Below are 16000 nucleotides of genomic sequence, written 5' to 3'. Positions count from 1 at the left end.
TGTTTTAAATGTTTATAAGCTGTTTTTTTTCTTTGTTTTAAAACGCTTTTAATCATGTAAAGGACATTGATTTACCGTGTGTATGAAATGCGCTATATAAATAAATTTGCTTTGCTTTGCTTTTCTTATGGTTTCCCTCAGAGGGCAGTTATGACTATGAAACAATATAGATGTTTAATAGCGTCATCATATTATTATACATACGTACACAACAAATTGATGGATGAGTGGTTTTGAAATCAAAAGTCAAGGATAAAAGTTTGTTCAACTATCGTTCAAGCTGTAAAATAAGTGTCGTAACAAAAAAATGCTTCCAATAGCTCAAGATTATTAGTTATTACATATGGCAATTTCAAATGTTGCTACAGATTTTAGCAAGAATCATGGAAGTTGACGCGCATGATTTGCTTTTGTGAGCCACATAAAATGCTCTGGCTGGTCGGATCTGGCCCCGAGGCCTTGAGTTTGACACCGGTGGTTGAGATAATAAAATATGCTCCCATTTATTTATTTATTTTCTTGGCTTGGCAGCTGTGGGTCAGTTGGTAGAGCACGTCGTCCATTAACCGAAGGGTCGATGATTTGAATTCCGGCTCTGAGTGTCTGCTGTCGAAGTGTCCTTGGGCAAGACACTAAACCCAAAATTACTTCGAGTGGGAACTAGCTGCCAGTTCCTTGCATGGCAGCATCCGCCAATGGGTGTATGAATACGTGTGAATGGGTGAATGTGTGAGCATCTGCAAAGCGTTTTGTGCAACGATGGTGTAGATAAAGTCCTGTACGAGTATGTCTCAAAACTCACATACTGTAATTACCACATCATTACAAAAAATCTAATGTCTTTGCGTTTTATTGTGACTGTCATACTGTATGTCTTAATTAAAAAATATCTATCTATCTATCTATACAAAGAAAAAGAAAAAAAAAAAATATATATATATATATTGTAATTTAAAATCAGTTTGATATAATAAATTGAAAACAAGCATAGTGCTGGAATTGAAACTTTGTGGCCTTTATTTTTGACTTTTTTTAAAAGGTTTGCCACGCCACCGTGTGGCCAATTATGAGGCGATGACGCCCCTCTAAATTCGATGTTTTCTTTTAATATTAAATACTGTAATTGTCCATATTTCCAATGTTAGAGAATTATGTATGAATAGATGATACATTTGAGAAGTTGTATACACGAAAAGAGTCATATTATAACTTTGATAAGAATCTGGAATTGATTATATGGTAAATTGAGATGTTTACGTTCTTGGAGAAATTAAAACAGCAGAAATATTTTTAAAAAATAGTATCACACAAATAAATAATATAATAATCTCTGTCGTCCTAAAATAAGGTCTATCAAGGGCTATCGTAAAATAATTACCTAGGAACTATGTGACGATAAGCGTTTCTAGCCGGATTTATTTTGCTCCCTCTCATCATAAATGCCAGCTTGAACTGGGGAAGATATTTCGTTTCCGCACGTTTTCATTTGGTTCCTTGTTGCACTCGGTCTGGCTATTTAGATCACATTATATGAAATGCAACATTTACAATGGAGGATCCCAAAGATTTGAAATTGGGGTTCACGCTGAAGCAGCTGACGTTTTGTGGTTTGAATGAACAGGACAATGTGTCTGGCAGCTCGTCCACGTTGGAGCTGAGGGACAACAAGCTGGTTTGCGTGGAGTATCCAGGGTTAGTTTCCAGCGTGGACAAGATGCTCGAGACTCTTGGCGGTGAAAAAACATTGTCTGAAGTAAGTGAATGAAAGCTAAAGAAAGAGTGAAACACATCTTGCATGTGATTAATTACAGGTATGTACCCAAAAATTTGAATATAGAGGGAAAGTCAATGTATTTAAATAATTTGTTTCATAAAGTTAAACTTCTATTTTATATGAGTTTACTACACACAAAGTGAAATATTTATATATATTATTTGTTTCACTTACGATGATTAGGGCAGAAAGACAAAATAAACAAATCCAGTATTTCACAAAATTTGAATATTTCATGTGACCAACAAAAAAGGATTTCAAACACAGCTATGTTGGCCTAAAAAGTGTGCCCTCAGTACTTTGTTTGGCCGCCTTTTGCATTAATTACAGCATCAAAGCAGCGTGGCATGGAGGCGATCATCCTTTGTGTTATTGTAGCACAAGTTGCTTTGATATTGGCCTTCAGATCGTCTGCATTTTGGTGTTTCTGTTCCCTCATCTTCCTCTTAACACTACCCCATCAATTTTCAATGGGGTTCAAGTCAGGTGACTTTACTGGACAATCAAGTACTGTTATTCCATGGCTATTAAACCAGGTATTGGTAGTTTTTGCTTTTAAGGGCGGGTGCCAAGTCCTGCTGAAAAATTAAAGCATGAAGTGCTCTAAAATGTCCTGGTAGAAAGCGGCGTTGACTGTGGACTTGATGAAAGCCAATGGACCCACACCAGCAAATGACATGGCTCCCCAAACCATTACTGACTGTGGAAACTTCACACTGGACTTAAAGCAGCTTGACTTTTGTGTTTCTCCAGTTTTCCTCCAGACTCTGGGTCCTTGATTTCCAAATGAAATGCAAAATTGTATTTCATCTGAGACCAGTACTTTTCCTCCTAAGCCTAGCACAGACACTTCTGATGATGTTTTTGGTTGACACATGGAATTCTCCAGCTGTAGCCCATGTCATGCAGACATCTGTACGTGGTGATTCTTGGTGCACTGACACCAGCCTCAGTCCACTCCTTATGAGGCTCCCCCAGATTTCTGAATCGCCATTGCTTGACAATCCTGTCATCCCTGTACCTTGTGCATCTTTTCCAGCCACATTTTGCCCTTCCTCTTAACACTCTGTTAGTGTACTTTGATACAGCGCTCTGTGACCATCCAGCTTCTTTTCCAATTTCCTTTTGAGGCCTTTTCTCCTTATGGAGGGTGTCAATGATGGTTTGCTGCACAACTGTTAAGTCAGCAGTCTTCCCCATGATTCTGAAGCCTACTAAGCCAGACTGAGACCATTTAAAGGCTGAGGAAAACCTCTGCAGGTGTTTTGTGTTAATTAGCTGACAAGATTGGGACACAGGGAGCCTACAATGTTGAACTTTGTCACGATATTCTAATTTTGTGAAATACTGGATTTGTGTGTTTTTTTTTTTTTTCTTTCTGCCATAATCGCCAAAATTGAAACAAATAAAGGCCAGGTACAAGTTTGGAACTTATTAGAGTGTGCATGTGTACCTGAAGTATCTAGTGAGTATATATTACTGAACAAAGATATAAACGCAACACTTGTTTTTTGCTCCCATTTATCATGAGCTAAACTGAAAGTTTTTCTCCACCCATTTCCCTCAAATATTGTTCACAAATCTGTGTTTGTGACTATATCTTCTTTGCTGAGACAGTCCATCCACTTCACAGATGTGGCATTTCAAGATGCTGATTAGACAGTATGAATATTGCATATTGAATATTGCATATTGCCTTGGGCTAAAGCCAATCTAAAATGTGCAGTTTTACTGTATTGGCGATCCAGGGAGTTAGAAAATAAGTCAGTAAAATGTGTTACCACCATTCGCCTCTCACAGTGCAACACATTTACTTCATATAGAGTTGATCAGGTTGTTGAATGTGGCGTGTGGAATGTTGGTCCCGTCCTCTTCCATGCCAGTGGGAGGTTTCTGGATATTGGGAGATACTGGAACATGCTCTTGAATGCATCAATTCAAACCATCCCAAACATGCTCAATGGGTGACATGTCCGGTGGGTATACTGGCCATGCAATAACTGGGGATGTTTTTTTTTTTTAGCTTCCAAGAATTGTATACTACGGATACTTGCAACATGGGGCATTGTCATGCTGCAACATGAGGTGATAGTCGTGTATGAATGGCACAACAGTGGGCCTTAGGATCTTGTCACGGTTTCTCTGTGCATTCAAAATGTTTTGCCGAGGGCACCTTGACTTAACTGGAAAACTCTACATTAGAAAAAGTGTGAGACATCTACAAATTCTGTGTGCCTCCAGGGTTGTCAGAATTATCTGACACGTCAGAATCAGAATCATATTTATTTGCCAAGTATGTCAAAAAAACACAAGGAATTTGTCTCCAGTAGTTGGAGCCGCTCTTGAACGACAACAGACAGCCATTTGACAGAAAATACTTTTGAGACATAAAAACATAAAAACTCAGTACAGAGAGTCACTGACCAAAGAAAGGTTACCAGTAATGTGGTAAAATCCCAATCATGTCACAGCTTTTAATTGGCTCAAAGTAAGAACGAATAATTGGCTTAGAATGTTTGTTTTATTGGTGCGCCGGTCCACATAAGTAGGTATACACTTTTTTTTTTAAATTATACAGCATTTCAGTTTTCAGAACTTGTTTAAATTAAAATTCGGATGCCAGTGGCAGTGTAGCGGTTTAATTAGAATCTTCACACAAAAAACTATCATAACGGAATCTTCGTAGCTCCAAAAACATTCCCTTCAAGGAAACCCCACCAAAAAAGAAAACAAACAAAAAACGCACGTTTGGTGAGCCATTAACGTTGCATTGTCAAAGAGAGCAAGCAAGCCATTTTCAACACGTAAGACTGGTCAACAATTTGTCAAAAAAATCACACACACATGGGGCCTGACCAATAGTATAGATTTGTGAAAAATTATTATATTTACCATATAGGCACATAAAAGGTTTTGGCCCGACACCAGCGATAAGTAAACAATATTATGTGTTTTGTGAATTATTTTTGGTTAATTACATTTTTTTGTTCCATAGACATTCAGTCATCCAAACCTGAGGCTAGAGCTGCGATTCCGACCTCAGGACCCTTTCTGTCATTCTCTGTGCGGAAACCGCTTCTCGTCCAGCAACCTTCTCCTCCGTGTGAAAAGGAGAGTCCGGAAAAGAGACTCCAAAGTTGCTGACATCAACATGGAAATACTTGGAGTCATTGGAACAACATACAAATTTCAAGGTTCGATTGTAAATCCTTGCCCATTTTTTGTAAATTATCCTTTTGTTACAGGTTTGTGAATATTTTAAGATTGTTACAATTTTCTCTAACATCTAGTGAAATCCAAAACAAGTACTACAGTATATAAAAAAATAGAAGAGATTAAAGGATAATATTGCTAACTTTTGAATTAAATCTGTAAGGAGTTATTGGGATGTTTATTAATGCAATTAGTGTCAAATTAACGTGTAAGGTTAGCTAACTACACAGTTCGGGTTAATTATTTTCAGTACAGTTCTACACCACCACAAAACTGCACCCACAATAATAAACATACAGTGCAGTGAAAAAGTATTCTTGATTTTGTTGGGACAGATTCTGTTTAAGTGGTTTCTTGATTGAACGGGTCTGTAAGTAATCAGGCTTGGATCTGATCAGTGAAAATTAACCAAAAATTGTGATTAGCCACAATTCATTCATGATTTAACAAGGGGGGGCATTACTTTTTCACACAGGGCTAGGTAACTTTGAATAACTTTTTTTCCCCCTTAATAAACAAAATCACACTTTAAAAACAGCATTTTAAGATCCCTTAGGTTATATTTATTATATTTTATTTATTTATAACTAGCAACCCTTTATTGCTCAGTGACTGTTTTTGTCAATGTCTTTATGTCTCCAAAGTGTTCTCTGTCAATTGACTGTCTGTTGTCGTACTAGAGCGGCTCCAACTACCGGAGACAAATTCCTTGTGTGTTTTTTGGACACACTTGGCAAATAAAGATGATTCTGATTTCTCTGGTATTGTTTGATGATCTTAAACATTAACGTGGGGAAACAATGCAAAAACATAATTTGAGAAGGGGGCCAATACTTTTCACGACACTCTGTTGTTATATTCAACCCTTGTTGACATTGTTAGTCCACATTTTATATTCAGTAAATTATGTTCGTCTCTTCTAGGGATGGCAGACTATCAGTGCCTTGCTGTGCATTGTCAAGATGGAAACCACACATCTTTGTACAACAAAATCATCCTGCGGAAAACCGAGAAGCAAGAGTTTTTTAAGCAGCCCATGCCGTATTTCCTTCCCCCGGCCATCTTCTCACGTCTTGACACTCCGGTGGATTATTTCTACCGACCTGATGTTTCTCAAAAGCAGTAAGTGCCTTGCATGGTCAAATTTACCTCCCACAACATCTTTTGCTCAACTAAATAGTAATTTAATCTGTTGACTTTTTTATGGTTTTCTGTTTACATAAAATCTGTAGCGGCAAAAGATTATCAGGAATGACCTTGATTCTACTTTTTCTCGTTCATTTGTACAGACAAGCAGCTGTCCAGAGCAAGACGCATTTTATTGGTTTCAGCAGACCCCGTCGGCCCCACAACGCCATTTTCGTCAGCTACGCTGATCCTATTGTTCCCACCAAAGCTCTGGAGGCGGCTAAGATGCACTGGAAAAAGATTTGCTTGAGAGAGCATGACAAGCAGGCAGAGGAAAAACTAGTTGCGGTACGTTAGAAATTACATCTAACTTTTGATCAATGTTATATGAGAAATAATGCCAGTATATAGAGTATATACTCCACAGGAGGGGCATAACAACATTACACTGGTGTTTTTTTGTTTTTGTTTGTCTCAACTTGTCTAGGGAGAGATGAAAAACTAATGTTCATTCAGTTGAGCACAAATACTGCGTGTTAGGTAAATAATTCCAAAGGATCGAGTACAAGTTAAAAGCAAAAAAGACCCACAACTCATTAGCATCATAGAGGTATGCTTACTATTAGGTAAACATAGGCAGTTGCCTAGGGCCCATATCATAAAAACTGATTAATGAATCAATTCAAAGCAATTATCGTTTTAGTCTTAATTCACGGTTCACGTGCATGAAAACACATTGAAATGATTAATCTCTCATGATCATTTTGATTGCCACCCATTCCAATCTCATGCAATGGACTATTTTACTGCACATGTCCAGACTTGATTCAGTAAGATGGCTGCAAAACAAACTTGTTGGCGCAGTTGTGAGAAAAATCAACCGGAGTTACCCCAGTTGAGCGGAGAAAATGAGAATGAGTGGAAAACAAACAGTTTTTATCCAACTACAAACAGTTTCAGCCTTTTTCACGGTGACAAATGTGCGTAACTGACAGTGACAACAGCCGAAGCCAGACACTATTATTTATTGCACAGCCAAGGTGAATTACATTGGATAAGAAGTGGAGAGTGGCACTTTTCATCACGAAGATGTATTAAAATGGTTGAAATTGTAAACTGTGTTAAATGTCGATTGATGTTCTTATCAATTACAGTAAACATGTTGAGATGATTCACTTGTTAGATAATTAACCTCAAGAAGGATTTTAAGGGGTTTAGCTAGCTCGGGAACTAGGAGAATCTTCTCAGTCACACTTTTTAGTTAATGATAAACTGTTCAGAATCTTTGGTTATAAACATAAAATGGTTGTAACTAGTAACGTCAGCGGTCAGATAATTGTAACAGATTTCAAAAGCTTGACAAAGTGGTCTACATTACATACAGTAATTACCTTTTGTCAAAATTGAACTGAACTACAGTAATTGAGAAAATGCGTTATTTATATGAACATGAATGCGGATGGCCCCATGACTGGTTTGACTAGCTACGCCCCTGGCGCTGGAAGCCACACAGAACCTGAAATTCAGATCATGAGCAAAAACTATGCTTAAACAGAAGAAGAAGAAGAAGGAGGGACAAATTGGCTTTTATGACTTTTTACTGCACACACTGTCACGATGGTGTCAGTCATGATAAACAATTAATATATTTTATATATCACTGATCGTCATTAAGGCCGCAGGTGAGCTGGCGTTGGACGAGAGGCGGGGTACACCCTGAACTGGTTGCCAGCCAATTGCAGGGCACATATAAACAGATGACCATTGCAGTCACCCATCCATCCATTTTCTACAGCACTCAACATTTGCTGGGCTCGAACACTGTATGCATGAAAGTCACGCGAGTTCGCCATGACACCATCAGTGACCTAGTTTTAGTTGCAATATTATATAATGTCAAGCAGGCATAACTTTCCATAATTGTCCTGGGCTTTTATCTTATCTTAAAGCCACATTTTGTTCTTAGATGTTTGAGAGCCGGCCCATCTGGTCACGGAATGCTGTCAAGGCCAACATTAACATCCATCCAGAAAAACTCAAAATGCTCCTGCCTGTCTTAGCGTACTACATGGTGAGTTAAAAGGACACAGTGCACCTGATAAAGAATAAACATTATTGCGCACATTTCTTTCTTTTTTTTTTTTAACCTCCACAGTCACCCTGAAATAGACGTGAAAGACAAATAATACTAACTTTTGCTTGAGCCTTTTTATATTCACTTATATCCACAATGTACGTATTATTTATTCTGCATTCATATGGATGCATTCTTCTAAAACATCAAAGCATTTAGTAAGTGTGTGACTGTTTGTCATGTTGCTATTTTAGTTTAGGGGCATTTTCTCTTTGTAATTTGTGCGTGCGCTTCAACAGTGGAATCTGATTTAATGGATTCTAAAGGTATTTGCAACTTTGCAGTAGTTAGAAAATGTAAAAGAATATTCAGTGGCATCAACAAATGTGACTTACTGTATTGTGCCAACATCCCCACAAATGTTATTCTTATTCTTTACTCCTCCCATTTTTTCAGGGATAAACCACTTCCACATTTCTTAACCAATTCAAATAATTCAACATTCCAAGATAGCACAAGCATGCGATTATTTTTAACAATGCCAAAACTTCCCAGTTTTCCTAAATTTCTACATTATCCACCCAAAAAAAAACTATTTCCAACATTCCCACATAAATTTCACATTTTTTCAAAATAGAATTCCTATATTAAGACATATTCCACATTATTCCCTCCTTTCATATGTATTGACCGAATCAAACCATCCAACTTCAAAATCTTCAGCTCATTCAGGACGCCCTGGGAACTCGTACCATTCCCAAAAAAATTTCAAAATAAAAATCCAACATTTTTTTTTGTGTTTCATTCACCTTCCACATTTATTGACCGATTCAAACTATTACAACCTCAAATTGTTTGGCTCATTTGGCTATTCTTATTCCCCAAATTAACAATTATTTAAAAATAAAATTCCCAAATAAAAAGATTTTCACATTTTTTCCTTTTACTTCACATTTATTGATGGATTCAAACTATTCCAATTTCAAAATTTTCATCTCGTTTAGGACATTCTTGGGCTTTGTTACCATTCAAAGATTCCCAAGATTCCCAACAGTTTAAAAGTAAAATGACCAAATTAAGTTATTTTTATATAAATACCTCGAAATTTCACATTTCTTGATTAATTCTAGCTGTTCCAACTTCAAAATGTTCAGCTCATTCAGAACATCTTGGGAACTATTCGCATTCTCAAACTTTCCATATTTTTCAAAATAAAGTTGCCAAATTAAAAAATGTTTAAATATTTGCCTCCAGCTCCATGCAAACCATTGCAAGGCTCACTTTCTACAGATCAATCAATATTTGAATTCATTCTTCAGCCTTTCAGTTCAATGTTAGCTTTTCCGCATTCACATGCAATTTCTATAGGTATTGCATTGTCAAGTTACATGTACAAAACTCCAACTTGATGCAAAAGCTTTTCCAGTAAATACCGTCCCTCATTTAATTTAGAGGCACAAAGAGAGTGGATTTTATGTGTTACATTTTTAGACTCAGTTAGACTGTTGTTTGGAGGTGTCCTTTTTAAGTTATGTCATGAACTACTCTTGTCGGTGTAGTCCCAAAGTTGTAAATCAGTAAAGTCCTGTGCTAACTAGTAATGTGATGCAATAATATGTCAGACCCCTTCTTTCCAAGGTGACTGGACCATGGAGAAGTCTGTGGGTGATGTTTGGTTATGACCCCCGAAAGACAGTCGAGTCCAAGATCTACCAGATGCTTGACTACAGGATGCGCTGTAGCACCAAAAGCGGTAATACAAGAGCTGGAATGGGAAACAGATTTGATAAGTGCAGGAAACGCTTTTGGTTTCCTACAAATGTTTTGACATTTGAAGCACTGCGTTGTTTTAGAATGGTGTCACATTCAAATATTGAATAGCACTGTACCTTTGTATGCGTAATGCCACTCCCAGTTGATGTTTACTGACACACTAAACACACAACGTTGTGTATTTAAAGCAACATAGCTTTGCCTTAAGAAAGTCCACTTAGCTTAATGCTAACAAACAATGCAAAACACCATTGACATGCTAATTGTTGGCATCAATAGTTGTACTTTTAGAAGCAACGAATATTTGAAGACAAACGGTGGTGCAACACATTGAGACATTATATAACAATACTCACACATATATTCTTTATTCTCAATGAAACATGACTACCGTAGTATTACATCTTACTGAGTGACTTAGAGCAGTAGAAGTAGTCCATTCTTTTTGTGTTTGAAGGACAGTACAATATTATACTGCCTCTCGGTGGCCAAGGCGGGCATACCAGAACGTGCAGCACAATTAATTGGATTGCAGCATTAAATCATGATGCACAAACTGTATAATTCTTCACGTTCTATTTAATTATGTTATTACTCTGTTTTTATAAGTATGATACAGTACAATTGTATAGTACAATACTATAGAGTGCTATTTTTCCTTATTAAAAACCACAAACACCATTTTTTTTTTGGGGGTGGGGGTCTGGATTAATGGAATTCCCATTCATTTCAATGGGGAAAGTTGAGATATGATATGGTTTGAGGTACAAGCATGGTTACGGAACGAATTAAACTCTTATCTCGAGGCACCACTGGATGTAATATATTCTAATACTGTATATTATTAAAGAAGCAGATCGAGACTCTTAAATGATGTTGTAGATTACAGGTTTAATTTTTGCCCACCTTGTTGTGTCTGAAAATGCACCACTCATTATACATATATTATTAGATATTGACTTTTGTGTCTCTCTGTCTTGCATGTTTTAGCATATATGCTGTCTAATCTACTGGTGAAACCGAAAAGGAGTACCATGAACTACACCCTACCAATTGTAATCAACAAAACGGGTCAGTGAATGCATTCATTCAATTAAAGGTTTTTCATCATAGAAGCAAAAGAAGATAAGAAGCATTGAGGTAGATTTCAAATTGACAGTCAAGTGCTAATTCACATATTGGGGGTTAGCCACATTGAAAAGCTCTTGTGAAAACCATGATAGTGTTGTTGCCAGATTTGTTTTGCCTACAAGTTGAGGCCGAAACAAATGCATGAACATCAAAGTATCTTATGTCAATGTTCTGTCTTTTCCAACACAAAACAAGCCATATGTCTGTGGTTGATCGAGAGAATTATGTTTGTAAACCTAACTTTACACACAATTCTTACCTGTACATTACCTTTACCAATTAACTACTATTCAGTCAAACAATAAAACATACATTTAGCTCTGGGGGGAAAAACAGAACAATACTTGGGAGCAAGTTCTTAACTGACTTCTTCACGCGTGCATGCATGCTTAGTTCTCCTTCATCCTGGTGTCCAGGTCCAACTCCAGCCAGTGTGACAGAACTTCCAACTCAGGAGGGTTCAAGCACCAGTCGAGATCCCGTCCAAATCTCTTATAAGCTACAGGTCAGTCGACGTCATATCAGAGGAAGGTGTTACCTGCGCTGCAATTTAGATTGAATGCATTTCCCAATTTGAAGGGTGTCTTTTTATTTCCACAATATTTAGCGAATAGATTTTGTACATCCGGCCCGGTGGACGACTGGTTAGCACATCTGCCTCACAGTTCTGGGGACCGGGGTTCAAATCCCGGCCCGGCCTGCATGGAGTTTGCATGTTCTCCCCGTGCCTGGGCGGGTTTTCTCTGGGCACTCCGGTTTCTTCCCACATCCCAAAAACATGCGTGGTAGGTTGATTGAAGACTCTAAATTGCCTTGCGAATGGTTGCTTGTTTCTATATGCCCTGCAATTAGCTGGCGACCGGTTCAGGGTGTACACCGCCTCCCGCCCAAAGATAGCTTGGATAGGCTCCAGCAGCCCGCGACCCTAGTGAGGATAAGCGGTAAAGAAAATGGATGGATGGATTTTGTACATTTTTTACCATTTGAAAACATATACTTGTGATGGTTAAAATGAAAAGCATACAATGTTTAATGAAAAATGTATACTTATTGCTGCAATGTTTGATTCCCATAGGACTCCTCCTACATTTTCAGAGAGGGCATGCTACCTCTTCACCGGCAGATGTTTTACCAGCTGTGTGACTTGCACGTGCCAAGGTAGACGGCAGTTCTCTGCATTCACTGCTTATGCTCACCTTTTTGTGATGTCCCTATAGTTTAGTATACAATGGACTCCCGCATATTTGCAGTTCGGCATTCGCAAATTCACCTATTGCTGTTTTTTGGGGAACCTATGCTTGATTATTCGTAGAGAAACTTTTGTGGCAAAATACTGTTTACAGTATTTATGATATTTGATGCAGTTGTTGTTTTCTCATCCAATTAATAATGTAACTGCAGCTTTGTAAGATTTGGGATTGACAGTCAGTGTGAGAGGCCGGATCCTGTACACGGCGGTACCGGCCCATGTCTGCTTTGGCTCACTATAGTTTTGCCAAACTAGGACTAAACACGGCATCAAAACCAGTGAAAGCCGTAACAACAGCTCAGCATAACATCGTTAAACCTATTTACAGTACGACCGTTAGTTTGTGTTGTCACTGCAAAGTCCACTCCAAAGTCAGTAAACGCAGACGCATGAACAATTCTAGCGCTAACTGTTAAACCAGTTCCAGCAAGCACTTCTACAGTAATTCTTCATCGTCATCGTCATCATTATCTTCTTCATCAGAATTGTTGTTGACTTACAGGTACTGTACATTGTGTGTCTGAGTGATTAGGTGTTAGCTATTTATTGTACTGTATTATTAAGGGGACAGCAATGTTTGTAAGCGTTTGAAATGCTGTTCAAATGTTTTGGGATCATACTTTGTGGTATGAAAAATGGAATGGGCGGATCGGTGTACTGATGCGGACTTTGTATCGGTCCGTTGTGGTGAAGAAGGAGCTAAGCCGAAAGGCGAAGCTCTCAATTTACCGGTTAATCTACGTTCCTACCCTCACTTATGGTCACGAGCTGTGAAAAAGAACAAGATCCCGGATACAAGCAGCCGAAATGAGTTTCCTCCCCTAGAGATAGGGTGAGAAGCTTGGTCATCCAGGAGGGGCTCAGATTAGAGCCGCTGGTTCTCCACATGGAGCCAGATGAGGTGGCTCGAGCATCTGATTAGGACGCCTCCCTGGTGAGGTGTTCCGGCTATGTCCCACCAGGAGGAGAACCCGGGGAGGACCCAGGACACGCTGAGGGGACTACGTCTCCCGGCTGGCCTGGGAACGCCTCCGGGTCCCCCTGGAGGAGCTGGATGAAGTGGCTGGGGAGAGGGAAGTCTGGGCTTCCCTGCTAAAGCTACTGCACCCGCAACCCGACCTCGGATAAGATGAAAAAAATCGATGGATGGATGGACTTTGTGGTATAGTTATGGTTTAAACTGTTAATATAGCCAATTATGACTTTTAGTTTTCCGTCAATTATTCACGGGAATTTGCTATTTACTGTCGGCCTCGATTCCTCACCCCACAAATAGCAGGGGTCAACTGCATATCAGTTTATCTAAGCAACCAATGTTGCTTTCTATAAATGTTGGCACATCTTATGGTTGTGTCATAAGAAAGCAAAACATTTTTGCTGTGTATGTCCAGTATCCAGGAAGTCATTAATCAGAACAATGGTGTGGAGCAAGTGTGCGATGAGCGGGATGGCTGGTGTGCTGTCGGCACCACAGACAAGCTGAGGGACATCATCTCGACCATGGTCAAGAAGGTTATCAGAGAACAAAAAACACGTAAGGAAATTTACTACAAATTTCATGTAAATGTCATCTGTTGTAGTTGACTGCAAGTCCGATGTAAACCCCAATAGATAATATTGAATACTTACAACCTTATCACAACAGCAGTGACATGCGGTTTAATTCAGCTGAATTCTTCCCTTTTGTGAGGTGGGTCACAAAGCTGAGGAAACCCGTTTTGGGAACTTCACTTGGATAGGGCACTGCTCTACTGTATTTTGAAAAGACTGTGAGCTTCTAGACCTTTTCTTAAAAGAATATTTCTCCCCCAGCATTGCAAAAACTTTCCAAGCGACCGGTACGCGCGGTCCGGAGTTCCAAAGGCGATGCTGAGGATGATGAAGATGAAGATGATGATTATGAAGATGATGATGAAGAAGATGATGCGGAGGATGAATATCAGCCATCAGAGGGAAGCGAAAATGAGATGGAGACAGAAATACTGGATTACATGTGATAAAAGATTATATTGTATCAATTATTCTTTCTGCCTATTTCATTTTAGATGAATTAACAAAATACAACTTGTGGCTTGTATTGTGTCACTTTCATTGCGTACCACCATTCGAATATGCTGTGTGTGCTATTTGTGATAGTTTACGCATATTAAAAATGCTTGATTCACATAAAGAAAGTAACTACTAGACTCATGACTTTAATACACAAAAATAAACCAAGGTTTTTGTACCCTTCCATAAACGAAAGAGACAAACTAAACTGGAAGGACAAAAATGGTAGTCTTACCTTGATATTATGTTACGCAACCTTTTCAGGTATTCAGTGCTAGCAAATAATTTATTATACTCAAATGAGACTCGTGCAACTGTCCACAGGTACTTCGTCCCTCTCTTGAGCAAACTGCTCCAGCTGTTTGCAGTCAGCATTTTTCAGCTCCTTCCACAGATGTTCAATAGGTTTTAGATTAGGGTTCATTGAAGGTTACCTCAGAATAGTCCGATGTTTTGATCTTAGCCTTAGTTCTTGGGTGTTTTTAGCTGTGTTTTGGGTCATTATCCTCGTTGGAGGGACTATAGCCAAGACCAAGCTTTTTGACACTGGGACGCACATTTTTCTTCAGGTTGCGTTGATAGTCTTGGGATTTTGTTGTACTCTGCACAGTTTCAAGTCACCCTGTGCTGGATGCAGAAAAGCAGCACAGGTAGGTAATTGAGCCTCATCTGTGTTTTACAGCATGTATGCTGTTCTTTTCTTTCTATACATGGCGCAAACAAGATTGGTGGTACCCTCCTGTGGATAGAACAGAAACCCTTAGTGATCATTGAAATAACTTGAAATTGGAATTTGGAAAAATGCCATTATACAAGCCCAAAAAATGTTCTGTTTATGTTTACAGATGCAAAAATACACACACACACACAAATTGTAGGAATGTATTACTTGAACAGAAGGGATAGGGACCAACAATTTTGTCCTTAAGTGTATTTGTATATTGGCCGACAATGGATATATTCTATGTGGTTAGAGTCTACAAAGCCCTGTTCAAATGCCAGATTTTTATAGTATAAAAAAATAAGACCAGGATAAATTATTTCAAAACCTTTTTTCCCCCCACCATTAATGTAACTATAACATGTACAACGAAACAGATTTTTTTTTAATCTTTTCGAGAGGGGAAGTAAAAATAAACAGAGCAGAGTCAGCACGCACCTTCCACCATTTAATAATACAGTTCAACTGTTTGAGTAGCCTTTACCTGACATTTTTGCTTTTGCTTTTTAGCTAAGTCTGAAGGGTTAGTGCTAATACTGACTGCTATTTTTAACTGTTACAAAATATCCCAAAAATGTGCATGGGAAAATGCAATATGATCAGATGAAATCAAGGGTGAACCTTTTATCAATGCAGTGCTGTAAAAAAAGTATTGCCCCGTCTCAAATCCTTCATATTTTTGCATAGTTTCCCCACTTGAATGTTTAAGATCATCAAACAAATGTAAATATCAGACAAATATAACCCAAGTAAACTTAAAATGCTATTTTTAAATGGTAATTTCATTTATTAAGGACAAAAAAAAATATTCAGTTACCTGGCCCTGTGTGAAAAAGTAATGGCCAACCTAAACCTAATAACTGGTTGGGCCATCCTCAGCAGCAGGAA

General features: G+C 38.4%; 1 protein-coding gene across 1 annotated transcript; it reads left to right on the top strand.

Annotated features, from left to right (window-relative positions):
* The first annotated feature begins 1440 nt into the window (after positions 1-1440).
* On the top strand, positions 1441-14456 carry gtf3c5 (general transcription factor IIIC, polypeptide 5). Its single transcript, XM_061699253.1, has 11 exons — positions 1441-1753; positions 4770-4968; positions 5911-6109; positions 6277-6463; positions 8082-8186; positions 9828-9942; positions 10953-11033; positions 11510-11598; positions 12169-12251; positions 13734-13876; positions 14155-14456. The coding sequence occupies exons 1-11, from the start codon at positions 1550-1552 to the stop codon at positions 14337-14339; spliced, it is 1590 nt and encodes a 529-aa protein (XP_061555237.1). The 5' UTR covers positions 1441-1549; the 3' UTR covers positions 14340-14456.
* Positions 14457-16000: the final 1544 nt, after the last annotated feature.

The sequence above is a fragment of the Phycodurus eques genome, chromosome 15 (genome assembly GCF_024500275.1).
Source record: "Phycodurus eques isolate BA_2022a chromosome 15, UOR_Pequ_1.1, whole genome shotgun sequence".
NCBI classification, from domain to species: Eukaryota; Metazoa; Chordata; class Actinopteri; order Syngnathiformes; family Syngnathidae; genus Phycodurus; species Phycodurus eques.
This window is presented reverse-complemented; position numbering and strand designations above follow the sequence as displayed.

Excerpts from the sequence above, each read along its gene's own strand:
- gtf3c5 (XM_061699253.1), top strand. The coding sequence starts at position 1,550 with ATGGAGGATCCCAAAGATTTGAAATTGGGGTTCACGCTGAAGCAGCTG. Across the intron at positions 11,034-11,509 it reads AATTGTAATCAACAAAACGG|GTCCAACTCCAGCCAGTGTG; the intron begins GTCAGTGAATGC and ends CCTGGTGTCCAG. Across the intron at positions 13,877-14,154 it reads TATCAGAGAACAAAAAACAC|CATTGCAAAAACTTTCCAAG; the intron begins GTAAGGAAATTT and ends TTTCTCCCCCAG.